Below are 22,707 nucleotides of genomic sequence, written 5' to 3' on the forward strand. Positions count from 1 at the left end.
GAGCGACTTATATTAAAGCCGCAACTCTAGCGCAGACCGCAACGGTGACCATCCCCACTTGGCCATTGAAAGAGAAATCTCTTTCTAGACATCGTATCACACAGATGTTTTGGTTGTTGCACTATTCCACTGGACAATCAGTATTCTCTGGAATAACGTTGTATATAAGATAAGATATTTCTTATCTTTCCGAATGTATATACCAAGCCTGTATATATTTTGATGACGTAGTAAACACGAAATTATGCACGACGCCTTTGATGTTAAAGCGATCTATTCGGAGACGAGCGTTCAAAAACTATCGGTAAATAATGAAGAGTGACTATATTATGGTGGAATTGCAACACTTACATCTCCATTGATTGCACTTTCGCTTTTTCTTTGGCCTGAAATTTTTCGGACAATATTTTCTAGCCACTTTGGCCCCAGTTCTTGAGTTATAACAGAATATCTGACGGATCTGCCTACCCTTCCTTCCACACTTGTGCGAACACTGAAACAATATGAACAATAACTAATGAGTTCCTATACTCCAATGCATATACGCAGATATCGGCGCGAGCAGCAAATTACGAGGTGGCAAAGTTGTTATTCGGAAAGAGCACATAGAAATCTATAAAATCACCAATTTCCAAAACTTCCCCATTTTTTCACACCAAATGATTGCACCATATGTTGAAATCCCTGGATCATACACTTATACAAGATGCAATGCACTGTTATTTTTTATTATATTGAATGCTTCAAATTATGGAAATCAATATGATATTGACACTTGACACATGTCTTTTATCAGACTATGCTAGCTTATTATGTACACACTAGCGAGAACAATACTGAACGTTGATACTATTCTCTAGTTCAGAATCGTGCACTTTCCGCGAAGTTGAATAAATATCATAACTGATCAGTACATAATGATCGTATTGTAGTTACACTGTCTGCTCGAGAGGTGGCGTTATGGGTGTCGCGTCAATCTTTACTTCGGCCCCGGCAGGTTTAAGGGGTTCGCCCTATTGCAGCAGAGGTACCTCTCCAAGATGGTGAGAGAGGGTGTATCAGACAGAGTCACTTCAGTATGAAGCTGAGCAAGAAATATGTTTTGGATTTTAAGTTCTTCGCAGATCATACCATACTGCGTAAGTGACGAATTAAACCTTTGCTAATGAGGTAAATAAAGCGATTATCATTCATTTTCAAGGATCAGTTACCTGTTTCCATGGTCCAGTTCTCCAAACGAATTCATCCCCACAGTTGCTCTCCTTGCATTTCATCGTCTCCAATGGTTTATTGAACATCTCACAGTAATTCCTCCTGAATCTCTTGTACCTATAATCTGGCATCGGATTAGGGTCGATAAGACCTCCCTGATAGACCTTGTGACAAGTGACATTGCGGGTTTTAAATCCATTTCCACATTTGGCTGAACACTGAAGAAATCGAAAAAAAATTACACTTTGAAAAGTTCTTGGTTTCAACCTTTATCAGTCATGCTTTGAATTGAGTGAAGAATTCGAGCAGAAAAGTGAAATGAGAAAAGAGATACAAGCAGAAGCCCAGCAGAACCCATCACCCGAAAAACACAGATTAGGAGAAGAATAAATTGAAGTGCTATAATTAGCAGGAATAGAAAATATGCAATATAAGCTGTATAGCACAAAGTTTTGTATACAATAAGATAAGAAAAAGCAGTCGATAGAAAGAGGCCAGTTCCAACACATATAGATCCTATTGAAATTTGTACGACCCGTTAAAAAATGTATCTGTTTAAGAGAAAAAATTTCAAACTTACTGGAGACCAATCGTTCTCGATCCATGTGAACGGACAGTTGAACCGTTCGCAAGGTTTGCTTTTTTTCGGTTTCAAACCTTTGCAAAACTGGTCTACCAGGATGATGTCATTGAGTTTGTCTTCGCACGTGACGTTCCTGTTGCGCACACCTTTGCCGCAATGGCTCGAACACTGACGATACAAGCAAAATATGTTTTTGTTATTGAGGTTTTGTTGCATAGGACCATTTGAAGAGGAATTGATATGGGAAGGTATAAGCATTATTTACAACTATGTTCAAATCAAGATTATGGTCAATTGAATCAGTCGTAATGGATATTCCAGATGCATAATGGGGACGAAAAGGAACCCTGAAGTACTCCATTCAGTATCACATTTTTTGTTATAAGGATGAAGTTCTACTGAATATCACAAATGATATAACAAATGGAAAATAAGGAATTGACTCTTGAATTATTGAAATGAAATTGTATACTAGAGAAGTCTTCAGTTGAACATAACATTGGCGGGCTTTGTGAATAACATGTCAACATCCGCTGGTAGATTTACAATATAGGAATTTTGAGAAGTTTAAAATTAAAATTTTCTACTTTTCAAATTTCGAGTAAAATGTTCAAAAAGTAAACGAATAATGTTAAATACTCAGACGTACCAGAAATTGATCATTATAAAGACCCGCTTGAAGAAATTTTCTAATGTCCTCTACATCCATGAGATGTTTCAGTTAGTTCAGGTATTCGTTTGTTCAGAGTGCTCCAAATTGCAATTTTTTAAACCGATAAATTATCGAACAAACAAAGGAAATGGCAAATTTTTTTTTCTAAGACTGAGAAGTACAACTGCTAACTTTCTGTCTTGCGAATCAATCAATGAAAGGTTTTCCAATGAGAGGTTTATTTTGAATAGCTCGCTATCTGGGCAGCTGTTACTTTTGGAGCTGTCATCTTTTGACATTGGACAAGTGAAAACTACCCCAATACTAAAAATGGAACGATACACGCTCCAACAATGCACTGAATCTGTAAATATTAACTTCAAAAATTGTGAAAATTTTCTAGTCATAGCTCGCATAGCTAAATCACTTTTGGGCCGTCCTGAAGCACCTTCTCGGCTAACAATAGTGAAACTGTTGGAAAAATTTGAGCTGTTAGGACAAGTTAGTGATGTGAAGAATAGAAACCGTGTGGGTCGCTCAAGAACTACTGAGAATGCTGTAGACAGGTCTGCCGATTTCCTGTTGATCTTGGGACTTAGACATTCCATAAACGATATTACACTGTATTTTGCATAAAGCCTAAGATCTTAAGAGGAATTATCACCACGTGGTTTTCCGCGTAACAGTCAAACTTTGGTATCCATTCATTTCCCCTCTGGCGCTCCTGCGATGACCAAACTTTGTACAATGTACGAAGTTGTACATTCACTTTATCTTCTTTCTTTTTTTCGAAGCAAATAAGTAGCGGGCAGCACTTACGAAATTATCTTTTTTGTAATGATTTTTTGTAGGTTTTTTTTCAAAAATATTTCAAAAATATATCAGTGCTTTTTACAAAGTATGCTTTGATATTTTTCATGATGAACGAGGATGATGGTTATAAAAAAAATATTACCGGTAGGAGGTAGACAAAAAATTAACAATTTCCTCACAAAACAAAAGTGAATTTGATAAGACTCAAAACCAAATTCATACAATTGACAGCAACATTTGCGGCAGAAGCTAGCTAAATAATAATCCAAACTTCAGCTTGCCATGAGATATGAATGATGCTTCTTCGAAAACGAATTATTTACAGCACTATTCACACTTTAGTATTCTGTTATTAGGAATTGAATTTCTTTACCTCTTTCCATTTGCCAACTTTCCATCTATATCTACCGCTGCTGTCTTCATTAGATTCAAAGTACTGCCTTGAGTTATTGGACATATGGGGGCATTGCGATAGCTTACATTTTGTGGATTCGCTTGGCCTTTCTTTGGGACTGCAATGGTTATCAAGTATTCTGGAACCTGAAATTGTAAAACACTCAATAAACATGTGTGAACAAAAGCTTTTCGTGTCGCGAAGTATCTGAATGAATCGAAATCAGAGTAAATATTAGGTGTACAATTTTGTTTCCGCCGAAAGAAACCTGCGGCTGTGGTTCATCGAATGATATTAAATACCTATAGTGAGACCGCTATTAGTGAAAGAACGTGCCGAGAGTGGTTTTAACGCTTCAAGAACGCTGATATTGACGTAGAAGACCAGCATGGCGGTGGAAGGAAGAAGGTATTACGTGATCAAGACTCGTGTCAAATGCAACAAAAATTGGCAGGATTATTGAAAATGACTCAACAAGCCATTTCAAAACGCCTGAAAGTTATGAGAATGATTCAGAAACAAGGAAATTGGGTGCCGTAAGAGTTGAAGCCGAGATATGTTGAACGGCGTTCGTTTGCTTGTGAACAGCTGCTTGCCATGCAAAGATGGAAGGAATTTCCGCAGCGCATTGTGTAATTCCAAGCGCAGATAATCATGGGGATATCCCGGCAATGTTTCGACGTCGACGGCCCAACAGAATATTCACGGTTTCAAAGTCATGCTTAGTAAATACTAAGCAGTTGGTCCTATTAAATAATAGGACCAGCTCGGCCTAGTTTATTATGAGTTGTTGAAACCAAATGAACTGAAAAAATCACAGACGATCGTTATCAAACGTAATTAATGCATTTGAGCTGAGCATTGATAGACAATCAGCCCCAATATAAAGATAGACATGTTAAAGTGATTTTACAGCATGATAATGCTCGACCCAATGTTACGAATGTGGTCAAGACATACTTGGAAACATTGAAATGGGAAGTCCTACCCCACCCGCCGTAATCTCCAGACGTTGCTTCCTCGAACTATCACTTGTTTCGATCAATGGCTCAAGGCCTGGATTTATTCGTGGATCGCTTCAAAAGATAAACAGTTTTTTCAACGCGGGGTTCGTACGCTGCCCGAAAGATGGGAAAAAGTAGTGGCTAGCGATGGATAATACTTTGAACCATAAATAACCAGTTTTTTTACAATAAAGCCTCGAATCACGGAAAAAAAACGGCGGAAGCATAGTCGTACGCCTATGTATTATTTTCAACTCTAGGGTTTAAGAAGAGTGCGCCCATGTTTGCTTCATGTGATCAAAGGAACATCTAAGGAAGTGTATTTATGGATCAGTTCGAGTAAGAAGAGAAGAACTAAATTATCTTATTTTATTTTTTATACTCACCAGTATCATTTCGGCAAATTACAGAACGGTGCTTCTCACAATTTTCATCGCAAATAGACCAATCTCCCACCTGCCAGCGGGGACACCTGAAGGTGTTACAGCTGATTTTAGAAATCGGCTTCCTCCAGATATCGCATCTAAGACCCTGGTGTTCTCCTCTACAAAACACTCTTCGTACACTGTAACCACCATCACATGGTTTGGAACACTAAAAATAGATTTTTGAAATTAGAGCATCGGTTGAAGTGTGTAATTCATAGCATTATACAGGGTGTGTCTCTGACTTCTACATATTACATCAATGAAAAACTATATTCCCTGAAGCATTTTCTTCGATTCCATTCCATTTGCGAGACATAACTAATTATAACGTTTTATTTTATGGACAGCCTATATCTTTTCAACCGAGCCGAATTGGAAAAAATGATAAGGAAAAAATGTTTCCTTGGAACTCAGGAATCTTCGGTTGAAATATAAATACAAGTCAAAGACTCACCCTGTATAGTTCATGGAATAGTTATGGAATTATTATCATATCGTTTCAGGTTACGTATGAAACGTAGGCCTACTGGAAGATTTGAGTAACACTATAATACATAATTGATGTATGTAGAGGTATTGTAGGAGAGTGATAATTGTGTAATAAAGATTGGCATATATCTAAAGGGGAAATAAAAATCTAGGTACAATGAGTGAAAAAGACTCAGGAGTCGGCACTATAATAGCAAGTATCTATTTGTGGAATTGATATATCATATAAAATGCAGAAATACAGGGTGCGGCAGAGCCGATTGACGAGTTTTGACAGGTCATTGCTCGAGATGTGGTGTGGGCAGGTAGGTGCGGAAGGAATCGTTGTGTTCTTTAGAGTCAGTAGTTTTTAGTCAGCTTCATGATTTGGACCGGAGTGCATCGAGGCTTTGCCGTTCGCACGTTTTACGAAAATAACCGTTTTGTGATCGCGACCCAGCGGGTATTTCGGCATTCCTGTCAACGTTTCATTCCTCTTTCTACAGCCTGAATTGGAAGAACTTGCTGAACAACACGCTACAGCCTACACAGCTCGAACTTCATTAGCTGTTTTGAGACTGGTCTAACTGAGAGGGGGCGTGGGTTGGCCAGCGCGCTCACCAGATTTGAGCATCTGCGGCTTTTTCATTTCGGGCCACCTTGAAGAGGAGGTCTTAGAACATCGTCTATACACCCTACAAGAACTCAAGCAGCGAATAACCGAAGAAATCCGGGGCATATCGCTCGAGATATGCCGAAAAGCGGTCAAAAACTTCCAAAATCGACTACATCAGTATGTTGCTGCTGACGGCCGCCATCTTAGTGATATCATTTTCAAAACTTGAGAACAAAACTACATTTTCTACTGCTTCGAATGAATAAAACCGTTTTTCTCTAACTTTCACCATTTTTTTCAAATAGCCCTTTGAAACTCGTCAGTCGGCTCTGCCGCACCCTGTATCATATTTCTGGAAACCGTTAAATAAAATGTACAGTGGATTTTACCTGACCCCAAGGCGATGGGATCCATTGGCCCTCAACTTCTTTGAATTCATACTGGACGTGATTGCTAGATTCTTCGTCTTCTGGATATGAAAAACGTCGATTGGATGATACAGGCTTCTGCGAATAATAGGTCTATATAAATAGAGAACAGTAGAAAGATTCAAGATATGCATTTAAGATGAAGATTTTTCCATTTTGTGACAGTTTTGACAATTTTGTCTAATTTTTAGTGGTGGGTTAATTTATTGGTGAAGTGTATAATGAAGTAGTGAGAATTACTAGAGCCTTCATACTCACAGGGCATTTTTCCATTCGGCACATTTTGGTAGCGTCTGGTTTCGACAGTTCTGAGCAATAACTCAGGTCCATGACTCTATTTTCTTCCTTAGATTCGCAGAAAACCTCCCTGGTCTGGACACCGTGTCCGCAGGTAGCGGAGCAAGCAGACCATTCTCCGGTGGACCATTGAACGCACTGCCTCATCTCACACTCGACCTCCACCATTGGTTTCGTATGCTGATTGCAGAAGTGCTCCTTATAATATTCATTTCCAACTTTGCAGTCAACATTTCTCGTCTTAAAGCCTCTTCCACACGATACGGAACACTGGAATCATATAATCGAATGAATAGGATGAATAGGTATTTTATAATTGCGTGTTGAAATTTCTAGGACCAGTACAAAAATAAATGAAGTTCATTCATTTTCAACAGATTGATGATAAATCTAATTTCAATTAATCTTTAATACAACACAACAATTGCTTCATCATTGCTTCATCAAGTTGAATTAAAATTATTGTAACTTCCTAATAATTTACGAAGAAAAAACGATGAAACCTCAAGAGAGATTTGCCGCCTATAATTTTGAAAATATTGTGATTACATCCATTGCATTGTTCATTTGAAAGAAAATATTGGAGGTAACACAAATTTATTTCGAGAGATCTCTGGAATTATTTTGAATGATTTTGAATGAAGCAATACATACATAGACATCAAACCTTTTTAATTCTTCTTATGAAAATAATTTGAAAGAATTTAGCCAAACAACAATAATTTCTAAAATAAAAGTGTCCATTATGGAATACTTTACCTGACTCCAATCTGTGGTGATCCATTTTGGACATTCATTATCTTTGCACTCTCGTTTCGTTGTTTTCTCTATTCCCCTGCATTTGTCTTCATCTAAAGGCTCATTACTTTTGGTGTCTACACATTCAGCTGTCCTGGTCTGGATGCCCCCTCCACAACTTTGAGAACACTGTATACAAACAGAGCCCAATATTATACAACATTTCAAGTACAACGTATTGAGCACTTCAATCGCCATTGATCGTATCAAAAATTTCGAGCCAATAAGTCATTTCTCAGGAAAGTAACATATTTCTGCTAACAATCCAGATAATAACTTCGCCTCACATTGGCCTTCAAGGATAAAAAAAAATTAGGAAAGCAGAAAGTCAGGAGATTGTGAGCGCTCGTCCATCAATGCTTCAAAGATAACAAAAATATATACTGTTTTGTTGTCTAGATATTCTATAGGCATTTTTAGTCCTTCAATTTGTGTTTCGACCACTGATATTGAACGATATTAACGATGATATAATTTTCAATATAAAGCTCGAAAACAACTAGATTATAAAAGCTACTGACCGTGGCGCATCCTCATAATTTACAACAATATTTTTATATTATGAATTATTAGGTTGACCTTTTTAATTTATATACCTAACAGATACGATTAAAAAAAACCATATACAGCTATATTATTGAGAAAATATAATTACAAAGGCGCCCCTTTTTGAGAAGTTCTGTCCTATGTGATCAAAATGGAAATATATATTCACCTGAGACCAACTTCCATAGTACCATCTTGCATCGCAACTACCAACACATGGTTCTGTGACTTGTGGTGGTGATAGAACACTGCAATAACTGTCATCAACTATTTCACCAAAACTGTCTGCTGTGATGATATTGAGGAACCCAATGTTTTCGATTTTCATGCAGTTGTATTCGACCGTTCTGACTCTGAGGAAATTTCGAGTTTCAGAAGAGTTTAAATTTTTTTAAATTTTCAATTATTACCCAGTACCGCATTTGGTTGAGCATTCTCCTCTTTTAGCTTGATTCCATATCAGTCGGCAGTGGTTATTGCATTCCTTCTTCTGGACTATACCGTGTGCATCGATGTTGGCGCAATAATAATCGTCCACAATTTGTTCATTGGTGCCGAGTGCAATGCAGACTGGTCTCATCGTCTGATATCCGCTGCATATAGAACTACATTCTGACCATTCCTTTTGGTATAATCTCCAAGAGTACCTATAATATGTTTATATTTGAATTTTGCCCGAAGAAAAAGAGCACATGAATTAATATATACAACGACCTTCAGATAGAAATGAATATGCGTTGACGGAATTTGCTAAGGGTTCTAAAAGCATTGAGATCGGCAATACAATGTGTTTCATAGTCATGTGCCAAAATTTATATTTAAAAATCTGTATAGCTTATGGACTACAGCTCCTGAAAGTTGACATGAAGATGTTTTTGGGGGCTTTCTAAAAAAATATATTATTGATTCTTTAGAATTTCCATATTACACTTTCCTCATACGATAAACTTAGAATTTGACACACAGTTATGAAACACTTTATATGTTACCTATTTAATATTTTGCTGAGAAACACAACGAAAGCAGAAATTATTGTTCAATAAATTACAAATTGGCAAGAACTAGTGATGAACTGTCATGCCTTCCTTTCTAATTGTTGAAAAGAATTGACATACATCAATAATAATTATAATAATAGTTATTTATAATACAAGTGCAGAAGGCATTGATATTCTTCCACGAGTTCAAAATTCAAAAACGAGCCACGAAGTGGCGAGTTTTGGAATGAACGAGTGGTAGAATGAGCCTTCTGTACGAGTATTATACATTATTTTCTCTAATTCAATGCATTTTTATTGAAATTAATGAAATATTTCCATAAATATCATTTAGTGATTTTTGCATTGAAAAATGTTGGTTGGCAGAACTGATTTCTTTAAGGCAAATTGATGAATTGACAGATAAATCCGTGGCGGAAAGTTCGGAGTACCAACATATAATAATGAAATATAATCATGAAAACTGTGCGTTTCTGATATATTCTCGCACGATTTTGTTCTACAAGATGTGGAAGAATGAACGGAATAACCACAGAATAAGAGAAAAGTTTATTATGTATTAACACTTGGCTGAACATTCACTATTATTCAAACAGATGTTGTGAAATGGCTTCAGCCTATGAATCTTACACAAAAAAACCTATTTCTAAGCGAATCTCTGTAATTGCGGTTAACTCTGTCTATATTTCTCCTGTTCAGGGGAACATTAGAATTAACATTATTTCGGTGCTTATACAGGGTGATTCATTGGGAATTCCTATTAGACGTTTATGGAAAACTAATCATAATTTTGAGCTGAAAATATGCATATTGGGGTTTTCTTTATTCCTTAAATACTTTCAGATCTCTACAACTTCCGGTTATACAGAAACAGACTACTACTTCCTCATTTCAAATGGCTAACCCAGTATATAATTGCATCATTAGATAGATTTTATGATGGCAATTTCGGCAATGTGCCATACCTTGGGTAAAAACTCAAAGGTTCATGAGTTATTGGGATTCTTATAAAAAAAATGGTTGTGATGAGGACTCGCATTTTTTTAATATTTCGGCAGAAAAAGCTTTTTCAGAAAAAAAATTTTTCTTTTTCGATTTTGCAAAAACGTAGTATTATGAGACTGTTGCGGCTTGGACCAAACATGTACAGGGTGTTTATAAGAAAATCATGAACTTGGACAACTCAAATTCATCAAAACTGAAAATTTTCAATTAGAACCTAAATTTTTCATTTTTTCAGTCGATTCTACGTACAAAAATGGTGGGGGTCACTTAAGCAAATATTGACCATTTTTCGTAGAAAATTTTTTCTAAATTTTACCATGAAATTAAGGTTTGAACTTGTGTCCTAGTTCTGATGAGAAATATATGCGAGATATGTTTTTGATCTTTCAGTTTTGAAATATTAAACTATGTCAAAATTATTGAAACGTTTCTACTACGCAATTCTAAATCATTTAATAATAACTAAATGAGTATTGTATCTACTGCAAGAAGCTCTAACAGAAATAAAGGTGAGAAAACATAAAGCTATAGCAACAAATAATGAACCAGATGTTTCGTGTTGATCAAAAAGCAAAGCGTACGAAATAATTCTACATTCCTATTACATGAAAAGGTACATAAACATTACCACACATATTCTTATGAATTTTCTGGGTGGGTTTCTGTTCAGTACATTTAAACCATTCTTGTAAAAGAAACAACTGAATACGTTTCAGTTGGTGAGTAAAGTATGTACTCGTCAGAAACCCATCCTGAAGACAAAGTAATAGTCCCAAAAAGAAGTTATACAGCTGTCGTTGTCGACTCACAGATGCCATGCTGTAATATTCCATCAATTCAAAGACAGATAGATTCTGAGAGTGAAAAAAATTGAGAAATAATTTATAACTGACTCTCTCTGACAATCTTTCCATCTTGAGGCTGCTACAAGTAGTTATATACGAAGGTACTGGACTCTACAGTGGTTACACCATCAAGATAATACATATAGGAACCGAAAAATATCGGTTATACGTACCTAGGAGGGCGAACTGTAGTTTTTGTCAAAGTTCGTATTTTGATGTTGTACGGCGAATAACTGGATGAAGAAAAGTAAGTAATCTAAAAACACTGGATTCTTGGCTTACGGACAACCTGAGTATCAACTATTGTTAAGAAAAAGAAGTGCTGATGCATGTCACTTTTTCGTATAACTTTTTAACCTCAGGTTGTCTAAGTAACTTAGTCTACTACTATCTTACCTAGGTGCATTCTGTTTATTGATGATGTATCTGTAGGTGACATCTGGCGGGTTTATGGTATTCGTGGTGAGAATCTCCAGAACTAATGGTTTGGATAGGATATCATTTTTGGGAGTGGTTATCTTCTCGATTCTGCTTCCAGATCCCGAGTAAGAAATGATGGTACCACCGAAAGGAATTTCTTTTCCACGAGGCGTTACTACATTCTGTCCGCTGAGGATGTATTTTCTTGTTTCTCCGTCCACCAGAGCTGAAACATCAATATAGATCCGTGTAATAATATTTGGGATAATATCGCTGTTAAATTATTGAACCAGATTCAAGCTGCTTATCATGAAACCAATGAAGTACCTAGGCGTTAAACTTTGGTTCCGCCGTTTTTTCCGACATTCTTTGTTGTATAGAACTGGTTATGAATTTCTCTAATTCTGTGGTTATTCCGTTCATTCTTCCACATCTTGTAGAACAAAATCGTGCGAGAATATATCAGAAACGCACAGTTTTCATGGTTATATTTTATTATTCTATGTTGGCACTCCGAACTTTCCGCTACGGCTTTATCTGTCAATTCATCAAATTGCCTTAAAGAAATCAGTTCTGCCAACCAACATTCTCCAATGCAAAAATCACTAAATTATATTTATGGAAATATTTCATTAATTTCAATGAAAATGCAATGAATTAGAGAAAATAATGTATAATACTCGTACAGAAGGCTCATTCTACCACTCGTTCATTCCAAAACTCGCCACTTCGTGGCTCGTTTTTGAATTTTGAACTCGTGGAAGAATATCAATGCCTTCTGCACTTGTATTATAAATAACTATTATGGTTATTGTCCATCGCTAGCCACTACTTTCTCCTATCTTTTGGGCTGCGTTAGAATCCCGCGTTGAAGCGATCTAAGAATTGATCTAATTCTTTACTTCTTCATAAGATCGGAAGTGCTGGCCAGCCAGGCCGTGTGCCATTGATAGAAATAAGTGATAGTCCGGGGAGCAAAGTCTGCAGAATACGGCGGGTGGAGTAAGACTTTCCATTTCAACGTGCTGTAATGAACACATTAGAGCATTGTTCTCAGATATATTTTTCGTTTTTTGGTTATCTACACTGCACCTGTCTAAACTGCTATCAAATTTCAACACACGGTAATTGTCAATATGTATAATATAATTTGCATATAGTGCAATGGTTTGCAGCATTATTCGCAACTTCTCTTAATTTTGGTGGTGTTAAATCGATTTCGTCAGACATAATTCAAGAACTTAATGCTTAATCATAAGGTATTTCAAAATTCGAAACGTACGATTCAAACTTATATTCCGTAATCTGTCAATTTTCGTAACAATCACATCAACTGCCAAGATACAAAATCACTAAGGATATATAATCCGAATTTCAATTTCAATTTATTCAGGATGAATGAATGAATATACTATTATCATGTTTCTCGTTGTATTGCGGCCATTTGTTTTTCATTGCTCTGCTCAAACGCATTAATTGCGTTTGATAACGATCGCCTGTAATTGTTTAAGTCGGTTTTAATCACCAATGGTGGGATTTAATAATCCCACCATTGGTCCCACCAAAAACTGAGCATGACTTTGAAACCGTGAATATTCGGTGTGGCCGTTGACGTGGAAGCATGGCCGGAATATCCCCATGGGTTCTACGTTTGGGATTATCGTAATGAACCCATTTTTCGTCACAATGCGATATAGAAATCTCTGCCGTCTGTGCCTTGCAAGCAGCTGTTCACAAGCAAACAAACGCCGTTCAACATCTCTCGACGGCACCCAATTTCCTTGTTTCTGAATCATTCCCATGACTATATTAATAAAAGAAATAAAACACTTGACTATACGTTCCACAAAGCGAGGAATCAATTTCGATTCCCATGACTTTCAGGGCTTGCTGACACGAGTCTTGATCACGTAATGCCTCCAATTCTGCATCTTCGAAAACCTTCTCTCTTCCACCACCATGCTGGTCTCCTAGGTTGAAATCAGCGTTCTTGAACATTGAAACAACTTTCGGCACGTTTTTCACTGATAGCAGCCTCATCATAAGTATTTGAGAGCATTCGATGAGCCTCACCCGCAGATTTCTTCATATAAAAGCAGAAAATTGAAACCTCCCGCAAATGACGAAAATTTGGTTTGTCAACTGACATGTTTAATCGAGCATAACTTTATGATGTAGACACAAACCGACTAATATTTCGATTGCGATATGTTGAAAAAACCTAGTCTTATCTGCGATCTATTCATTTCGACAACCACTAACCGCTATAGCCATTTATTGCAAAACGGCGGAAGTTGTACACCTAATACCTTTATGAAAGGGAATAAATTTCTTACCAAGATAAGTAACAAGTTTGGTGTTCTTTTTGTCTTTTTGCTCGATTATCAAATTGGAACTTCCTTTTGGGAATGTAAGAATACTGATGTAACCCTGTGATGTAGCGGTGACATTGTAACTTCCGGAAATCTCTTCACACTGACTGTTGTCCCCTCCACAAACACCGCAGTCATCTGAACGAATAATTAATTATTTGGTGATATGTAATTTACTATATGTGATCTCAAAGCAGGCACATACCTAATTTCAGTTTGGAATGTAAACTATTATCACAACCACCCTGTCTGCATTTTCCATCAACACATATACCAAAACTTTTAAATCCACATTTTGTCCCATCAACAACCTTCTGGTTTAACAATCGATAATTGCTAGAGCCTTGAGGCCGGCAGTAGAGTTTGCACTGATCATCTTTCGCTGAAAAATGAATGAGTTTAACAAATAAGAGTCATATTTGGAAATAATTATTGTTTTTACCGAAACCATATTTTGGGAGCCATTTAACATCTCTTGGAACATTGGAGGTATTGAAATTGTTGCCGTCGTGTTTGCTGCACTGGATAGCCCTGCATATTGAAACCTACATTAAATGGAGCCAAATTACGATGTCAATTTGAAAGAATTGATTTTCCGAATGTGGAAGACAATATATCTGGCTCTTTCAGTAAAATAAAAAGAATCAAATAATAAATTATTGAAAATATTGTGGTAATATGTGGTATCTATAAGCAAAGAGTTGGAAAATTTGTTAACTATTTTATTTTCATGCTCTCTAGTAATGGGGCAGCAGTTGAAACACATTTGAACTTACACTCACAAGTTTGTTGTCCAAGAACATTCGACATTTTTCATCGATTTCAAATTTCTACGTCAAATTGAAGATCAATTTTTTGGTATCAGAAAGATTTTCAAAAAATATTGATAGCTTATTTATACAGGGTGTTTGCGCATTTATTATATTTTCTTGTATTACCTTGCGTGAAAACATAGGAAGAACTTCTGTCGATCTGTCACGAGATCGCTTAGGAATTAGGAGTTCAGTATTAAGTCGATTGTTTACGCTGAAGGATATTGCTCCCGTTTTTCATTCGAAATTATATTAGTTTGCCCGCTTCGAAATTCCGCTATAAATTATAGAAACTTTCGCTGTTATTAAAAATAGAAAATCCGCTAAACCAAAAAATTTTAGTACACCCGCTATCAAATATAGTTTTATTCGCAATAGAATAAAGTGCCAATAGTGTCTTCCAGTATTGTGTGGAAGCCGACAAAGGAAAATAGCAGAAAGGGCGCTTGCTGAGACCCTTCGCTCCCTTTTCTACCCCCCAACCCCACCTTTCTCCTGTGATTCACGAAGGGTAAAATACGCTAGCACAAGGATTTGGTTTTGGTGAGTTGAATTTTCAGCGGTTTCCACAATTCTTTTTTAAATCTAAACAGTCCATTACAATTTGCCATAACACAGGGTGAAAAAAACATGCATTTGTAGTCCAATTTCTTAACACCCTGTATAGTTCGAGAAATTGGTAAAGTTCACGCTTAGTCTATTACAAGGACCATCTTTTTTACTATCTTTTATTTGAATAAGTATATCTTCAAAAGAAATCAAGATATCAAGGTGGAATAAAAACTGAAAGATGGCGAAAAGGCTGGTCTTTGTAATAAACGGAGTGTTAACTCTACAAATTTCCCGAACTGTTCCACAGGGTGTTAAGAAATTGAACTTCAAATATATGCTTTTTTTTCACCCTGTATAATAGGTATAAACATCAACATTTTTTGAGAACTTTTCTGGAATTTGTTTTAATACCAAAGAATTTATCATCAATTTGGCGTAGGAACAATTGAAATTAATGAAAAATTATGAAAGTTCTTGTATAACGAACTTGCGCCAAATTCTAGGTGGCCGAGTTTTTTGCCGGTGAGTGTATTTTAGACAACAATAGCTGTCCTAACTCGCAAAAGATTTGAGCTTCTCAGAGGTCTCACGGAGGCCTAGGAAATTAGAGAAGTAACCGTTAGAATGGGTTGGACGAAATAGGCTTCTGCCAAAGAGTTCATCCTAACCCGCTCTATCAGAGAGTAGAATTTGGCGAAACTAGTAGTTTTTTGATGATTGTTTCAGTACTCCTTTTACTGAGTTTTAATGGTTTCACTATCTTCTGTTTACGTTTCAGTAAAAGTATTTTAGTATCTTCCCAACAATTTTTATTTCGTTGAGTTTCGACAATATTGGTTCCAAAAGTACCCATTGCAGGTCATTTTATGAGCGGTTATTGAATAAAGCTTCTGTTAAATCTCACCTAAAATCTTTGTCGTCGGGGCAGTGTTGAGTGTTACAGGAGGCATATCGGATATTGTGCCCTATGCAATAGTCCCCACCATTTTCAGGAATGGGGTTGTTGCATAACCTTTGAGACGTCTTAACTCCACCACCACAAGTTCTGCTGCATTGACCCCACCTAAAGAAAGATATAAAAATTTATGTTTACTAAATGGAGTTTGATATATAGATACCAACTGACGAAGAAACTGCAACACCCAGAAGGAGCTGTTTAAATTCCAAATTTTTTTGGTAAAACATAGATAGTATAGCAAAGAGTAAATTATTGGATTTGAAGAAAAAATCGTGAAGGTTTTTTCAAGTTAAACAATTTTGTTACTTGAATATTGTAGTCGTTTTTTGCAAGTTTTTTAAATTTTACAACAAACCAGCTGTTCGAGGAGATGCAAAGTCGATGTTTAGGTGTTGTTTGAATGCCTAGGGCACGTGTATCTACGCGGAATTTATCGCCAGCTAAGTGAACTTGAAAAAGGTCGAATTATTGGTCTACAAGAGGCGGGGTTGTCTTTTCGGGAAATTGCTAACCGAACGAACAGAAATGCAACTATTGTTATTATAGGTTGTCAAGAGTGGTTTTATAATGCCCAAAAGAAGAAGAGTAGGCACCGAACGTCGAAGGGGCACAAATGAAGTTCAAGATCGACGTCTAAGACTTATGGCTATTAGAGACCGATTTGCGACAACTCGATCTTTGGCTGATGAGAACAAGGCCATCCTGTAACTGTCTGAAAGGTTTACCGCCGGATAAGGTCTTTTGGAATGTAGCATTATCCACCCCATCTTGTGTTACCTCTGACGGTTGAGCATCGCCGGCAATCAGGTCGTCTTTTCTGATAAATCTTGATTCTCCTTGGGTGCACATGATGACCGAAGAAGGGTTATACGACGTCAGGGAGAAAAACGTGAACCTCAGTTTGATGTTGAGCGTCATGTACACCGGACAGTAGGCTTTATGGTATGGGATGCTATTGCACATGCAAGTAGGTCACTGTAATATTTTCTTATATCAGGTGTGTGAATAAGTCTTTCCCGTTTTTTGTAAGAGATGGCGCCACCAATACTGTGCGAGTATTTAATGGTTACATATGTCATAATCAAAGCTTATTCATCTGTCAACAATTCCACACTAACACATTAGTTGAAATTTTTTCGCATCATAAATTTTTGAAATCGTGAAAATGTCGAAATTTGAGCCGAGTCGACGTCATTTGCGGGAAGTTTCACTTTATTGGTTCAATTTGAAGAAATCTGCTGCCGAGGCGCATCGGTTGCTTCAGGAAGCTTATGGAGAAGGTTGTGTCGATGATTCGAGTGATCGCGGATGGTTTCGACGCTTCAAAAGTGGCGATTTCGACGTGGAAGACAAGGAGCGTTCCGGGCGGCCGCAAATCTTTGAATTGGCGACTTTGCTTGATGAAGATTCGTGTCAAACGCAAGAAGAACTTGCTGAAGCATTGGGAGTTGACCGAACAACCATTTCCAAGCGTTTGAAAGCCATGGGAATGATCCAAAAGCAAGGAAATTGGGTGCCGTACGAACTGAAGCTGAGAGACGTCGAACGGCGTTTTTTCACTTGCGAACAGCTGCTTCAGCGACATAAAAGAAAGGGTTTTCTGCATCGTATCGTGACTGGCGATGAAAAGTGGATCCGTTACGATAATCAGAAGCGAAGAAAATCATGGGGACTACCCGGCCATGCATCATCATCGACGGCCAAGCCAAATATTCATGGCGCCAAGCTCATGCTCTGTATATGGTGGGACCAGCTAGGTGTGGTTTACTATGAGCTTCTGAAACCGAATGAAAGGATCACAGGCGAGGTCTATCGACGACAATTGATGCGTTTGAGCCGCGCACTGCGAGAAAAACGGCCACAATACTCCGACAGGCACGACAAAGTTATTTTGCAACATGACAATGCTCGCCCACATGCTGCACAGCCGGTGAAAACATACTTAGAAACGCTCAAATGGGAAGTCCTACCCCACCCGCCGTATAGTCCAGACATTGCTCCGTCTGATTACCATCTCTTCAGATCGATGACGCATGGCCTGGCTGACCAGCACTTCCATTCCTACGAGGAAGCCAAAAAATGGGTGGATGACTGGATAGAGGCCAAACCGGTCGAATTTTTTCGCAACGGGATTCGTATGTTGCCAGAAAGATGGGGAAAAGTTGTAGCTAGCGATGGCCAATACTTTCAATAATTCATTTGTAACCATTTTTTCATAATAAAGGCTCAAAATTTGAAAAAAAACGGGAAAGACTTATTCACACACCTTATATTATGTAGGCACTTAAATAATTTATTTAAACTGCTTAATCTTCTTTAGCACTTACTTTGACTTGGTCTTATAATTGACTGACTCCTCGACAGGGGTCTTCAAACTTAACACGCATGTCACAACTTTTAGTACCATATATGACAGTCACCTTTAGTATTTATTCGAGATAACATGACAGCGTTGCGTTACCTTCAAGAAATAGTGGAACCTTTAACTCCCTTACCTTAACCTGCTTGAGAATCTAATATTTCAGCAAGAAACGACCTCATGTTGCCAGAGTTAGTTTAAACTTTTTCGAAGCGACCCATGTGAATCTTTTACCATGGCCGCCCAGATCCCCTATCTTTCGCCCATAGAGCATGTTTGGGACTTCATGGCTAGAAGGCTTGGAAATTTACCCTAGCCCCCATGGATTTGGCGGCTCTGAGACATGAAGTGCAGGTAGCTTGGAATAGTATCATTCAAAAAGAAATAGACCATCTTATTGCATCAATGCCGAGACGTGTCCGGGAGTGTATATATAATCGCGGTGGACAAACATTACATTATTAACAAATTCATAAAAAAAAAGTAAACTCTTCGTTTTTTTCCCCCAAAATTCAATCATTTACTTTTTGCTATACTATTTATGTTTACCCAAGGAAAATTTAAACAGCTCCTTCTAGGTGTTCTCCTGTTTGAATCAAGTGATTTTTCCTTTGTTAATAGGTATGAGGTTTTATATGTAGAAGTTTTAACTCACTCTGACCATAAGCCCCAACCTCCTGTAATAGGTTTGAGATCATTTCTTTTAGGAACACATTCTCTGTTATGACACCACCTGAAAACAAATGCTGTTTATATAAACCGCTCTGATGTTGATAGGTAAAAAAGTGTGGTATCGTTGATTTCTTATTGTATAAAAACAAGTTTTTACTCACATTCCCGCACCACAGTGGGTTCCATCAGCCCATGGCATGTGATTTGTTATACATCCTGTATTTATGTCATCGGTACACCAAAGATTTAAGCATGGCCGCTGTAAATTATGAATATTAAATTGAGAAATATTCACTCATTAGGTTCATTGAGTTGAGTAGAGGGTATTTACTGAAAAATATACACTGTGTCCGTAAAGTATGGAACAAATTCATTTTCAGCTAAACAGACCATTTTAAGAAATAATCCTGATACACGTCGATTTTTGATTTTAACGTATTTTAAAATAATAATCTAATATACAGGGTGAATTACTTTCAACTAATGACTTCACCGTCATTCTTTTAAATGAAACACCCTCATTTTGTCTCAATTTTCCGATTACTCTAGCTGAGTTATTTCCAAAAATGTATTACATGTTGATTCCAATTGGTAGAGGGTGGAGAAAAATACAATAGTTCTGTGTGTGCTCATAAAGTAACGCGTAACATTCTTTATTAGTAAAATTAATAATATTATCAAAAATACTTATTGTCAAGCGGCAATTTGTTTGAATGTAACACCCTGTAGTTTGTTACATTTTTCAATTTATAAAAATGAGCTGTTTCCAAACATGTTTGGTACTTGTGGTCTAGCAGACAGAATATAAGAGAAATTATTTCTTATTTTTATACATTTTTATTAATCTAAAAATGACATAAACTACAGGGTGTTACATTCAAACCAAATGCCGCATTCAATAAGTATTTTCGATAATATTGTTAATTTAACTAATAAAGAATGTTACGCGTTACTTTATGAGCACACACAAAACTATTGTATTTTTGTCCACCCTGTACCAATTGGAATCAACATATGATACATTTTTGGAATCAGCTCAGCTATAGTAATCGGGAAATTGAGACAGAATGGGGGTGTTCCATTTAAAGAAAATGACTGTGACGTCATTACTCGAAAGTAATTCAACATGTATATTTGATTATTATTTTAAGATACGGTAAATTGAAATAAAAAATCGACGTGTTTCAGGATTATTTCTTAAAATGGTCTGTTTAGCTAAAAATGAATTTGTTCCATACTTTACGGACACAGTGTATAGTAATTCAAATTCGAGATGTTTGTTTTGAAATCATTCTCAACTATAAATTTCTATTGACTCAAAAGAATGGACATATATTTCCGTAAAACACACAAAATTGGCTTGATTGTGCACGGAAAGCGGATTAAACCTTCTTTTATGATATTTTTTTTGTCAATTTCCATCTATAAAGTGATAATGAATGAATTCATTAAATATGAATGAGATTGCGAGTCGAGCGTCTAATAAAGCCTTATTTTTCAATACATACCTCATGTGATTGAAAACAATGAGTAGAGTCTCTACTGAATTCGTACATGCATTGCTCCTTAACACCATAAATTTCACCAGGCGGAATGTCTGCTAGCTCTGTCGACAGAAAGTTAGTTGTGGGATGTTTTAAAAGACATTTCGCTCTCTTAGACCTGTAATATCGAAAAAGAATGAAATATTTGTTCGATTCCACTGCAGGTGTTGATTCAATCCCGATTGCACCTTTTTACCACCACAATTTGGTATTTTGTGGTACCGAAAGATAGTGCTAAGCTAAAGGCTTAATTTTTTTCATTAGAACTGTTTGAAAACGGTACATTTCAGGAAAGTGGCTTCTCAATTCACATTGAATAGTTCGTAAGAATTATTATTTAGATCAGGGCAACGATTGAATTAAAAAAAATTCTTAAATCTTAAATATTCAATGATTTTCAAAAAATAAAAACATTAACTCATTAAGTTTGAACTGATTACTGTAAAACCCTCATGAGACGCTCTAAATGAGCTTTACTCGCTGCTCTCTTCAGAGCTGTGGTATCATCAGCGAAAAACACAAGATCAGCGTTTGGATCACAAACGATAATATCATTGATGTGAATATTAAATGAGATTGGTCCAAGAACAGATCCCTGAGGCACACCAATTATAACATCCAATAAACTGGATAATCAACCCCCCAAGTCAACACACTGCTTTCTGTTCCACAGATATGAACATATAAGTTCAATGGCACCCTGATGAAATCCATACCGTTTGAGTTTATGAATAAGAAACACGCAATCAAAGGCTTTGCTCAAATCGCAAAATAGTAATAAGTAATAATCGCTAGTAATAAGTAGACATAAATATATTCGATTTAAAAAAGCATCCCATGAAGAATAGGTCGATGCAATTGTTCGAAAAATTGTTGGGATATTTATCGGAAAACCCTCGTAATATTCAGCCTTTTCATAGAAATCTGAAGTTGTCATCCGTTGATTGAATACCGATAAATATTTGCGAATTTAACCGTTCCTCATGCCGTCTAGCAGCCAGACATATGATTAGCATGTAAATAACTTGCATAATACCTAATGGTATTCAAGTCCTGCACTTAGGAGATTGGCACAAGCTCAGACATTGACCTTTGTGAGACCGAAATGTTTTTTACTTTCTTTTGGCACGCCTTGTTGTTTATTCTTCGCGACTAAGGAAACATAGATCAGTTATTTTATTAATCTGTGTTTCTTGTCTAGTTCCTCTAATGCATCTGAGATCAGTGCCAAGTAAGCTTCGATGTGGTAACGTTCGGTAGTAGGATTATTTTGAAAATAAGAGTTCAATTCATTTATATATTTTCAGCAAACTGCTTTTGCAATACTTGTATCGAAATATTTAAGTTTCTCTGAATAGATTGTTAAATATGAAACAATTGTGTTCGGATGGAATAATTCGATAAAAAGTCCAGAAAATCAGTAGCTTACTTAGACTTGAAATCCTGATTTAAGAAGTCTGAGTCTATTGATTAGGACAGTAAGAAAGTAAGAAAGAAAATGAGGGAAAATTTTTAGCTTAGAGTATCGAAAATCTGTGATGGGGTTTTTGGAAATGCTGGTGGTAAGTGTGAAGTTGGAGCCCAAAAACTTCAACTGCTCATTTCTCAAAAACTACAATGGGGCTTGAAAAGATTCGTCTTGGAATAATAGGCACTAAATGCCTTACGTTGTTTCAGAATGATTGCTTCCAACTTTTCGTTAACTTCACGCGAGTAGGTACCTAGACGCATTTCTTTCAATATATAAATTAGAAAATTCTGTTCTAGAAAAATCCGCAGATATTTAATCTTTTCTGATCATCTACTGAAACATTTTAGGTGTACTAAAATGAAATCCATTATTTTTACAATAGATGGCTTCAGTTATTTTTATCTCGCGTTGTATGAGTCGAACAGTTTCCTCCAGATGGCCTTAGAAATATGAGATTTTG

At 36.7% G+C, this 22,707-nt stretch overlaps 1 protein-coding gene across 3 annotated transcripts in view; it reads right to left on the reverse strand.

Moving 5' to 3' along the window:
- Positions 1 to 22,707, reverse strand: part of LOC123674481 (A disintegrin and metalloproteinase with thrombospondin motifs 9) — a 278,970-nt gene that overhangs the window by 15,679 nt on the left and 240,584 nt on the right. The window contains exons 13-31 of one of the 3 annotated variants that reach the window (XM_045609364.1): positions 20,741 to 20,894; positions 19,394 to 19,491; positions 19,216 to 19,293; positions 16,148 to 16,306; positions 14,322 to 14,410; positions 14,085 to 14,261; positions 13,844 to 14,017; positions 11,484 to 11,733; positions 11,261 to 11,320; positions 8,650 to 8,886; positions 8,409 to 8,592; positions 7,655 to 7,822; positions 6,857 to 7,165; positions 6,560 to 6,676; positions 5,045 to 5,252; positions 3,634 to 3,800; positions 1,793 to 1,963; positions 1,212 to 1,430; positions 352 to 493 (exon numbers count right to left, since the gene is read on the reverse strand). In XM_045609364.1, the coding sequence (XP_045465320.1) occupies positions 352 to 493; positions 1,212 to 1,430; positions 1,793 to 1,963; positions 3,634 to 3,800; positions 5,045 to 5,252; positions 6,560 to 6,676; positions 6,857 to 7,165; positions 7,655 to 7,822; positions 8,409 to 8,592; positions 8,650 to 8,886; positions 11,261 to 11,320; positions 11,484 to 11,733; positions 13,844 to 14,017; positions 14,085 to 14,261; positions 14,322 to 14,410; positions 16,148 to 16,306; positions 19,216 to 19,293; positions 19,394 to 19,491; positions 20,741 to 20,894 (3,161 nt within the window). The remainder of the gene's footprint in view (positions 1 to 351; positions 494 to 1,211; positions 1,431 to 1,792; positions 1,964 to 3,633; positions 3,801 to 5,044; positions 5,253 to 6,559; positions 6,677 to 6,856; positions 7,166 to 7,654; positions 7,823 to 8,408; positions 8,593 to 8,649; positions 8,887 to 11,260; positions 11,321 to 11,483; positions 11,734 to 13,843; positions 14,018 to 14,084; positions 14,262 to 14,321; positions 14,411 to 16,147; positions 16,307 to 19,215; positions 19,294 to 19,393; positions 19,492 to 20,740; positions 20,895 to 22,707) is intronic. The other 2 variants (XM_045609366.1, XM_045609365.1) reach the window with 2 other exon arrangements.

This window comes from Harmonia axyridis, chromosome 3 (genome assembly GCF_914767665.1).
Source record: "Harmonia axyridis chromosome 3, icHarAxyr1.1, whole genome shotgun sequence".
Lineage (NCBI taxonomy): Eukaryota > Metazoa > Arthropoda > Insecta > Coleoptera > Coccinellidae > Harmonia > Harmonia axyridis.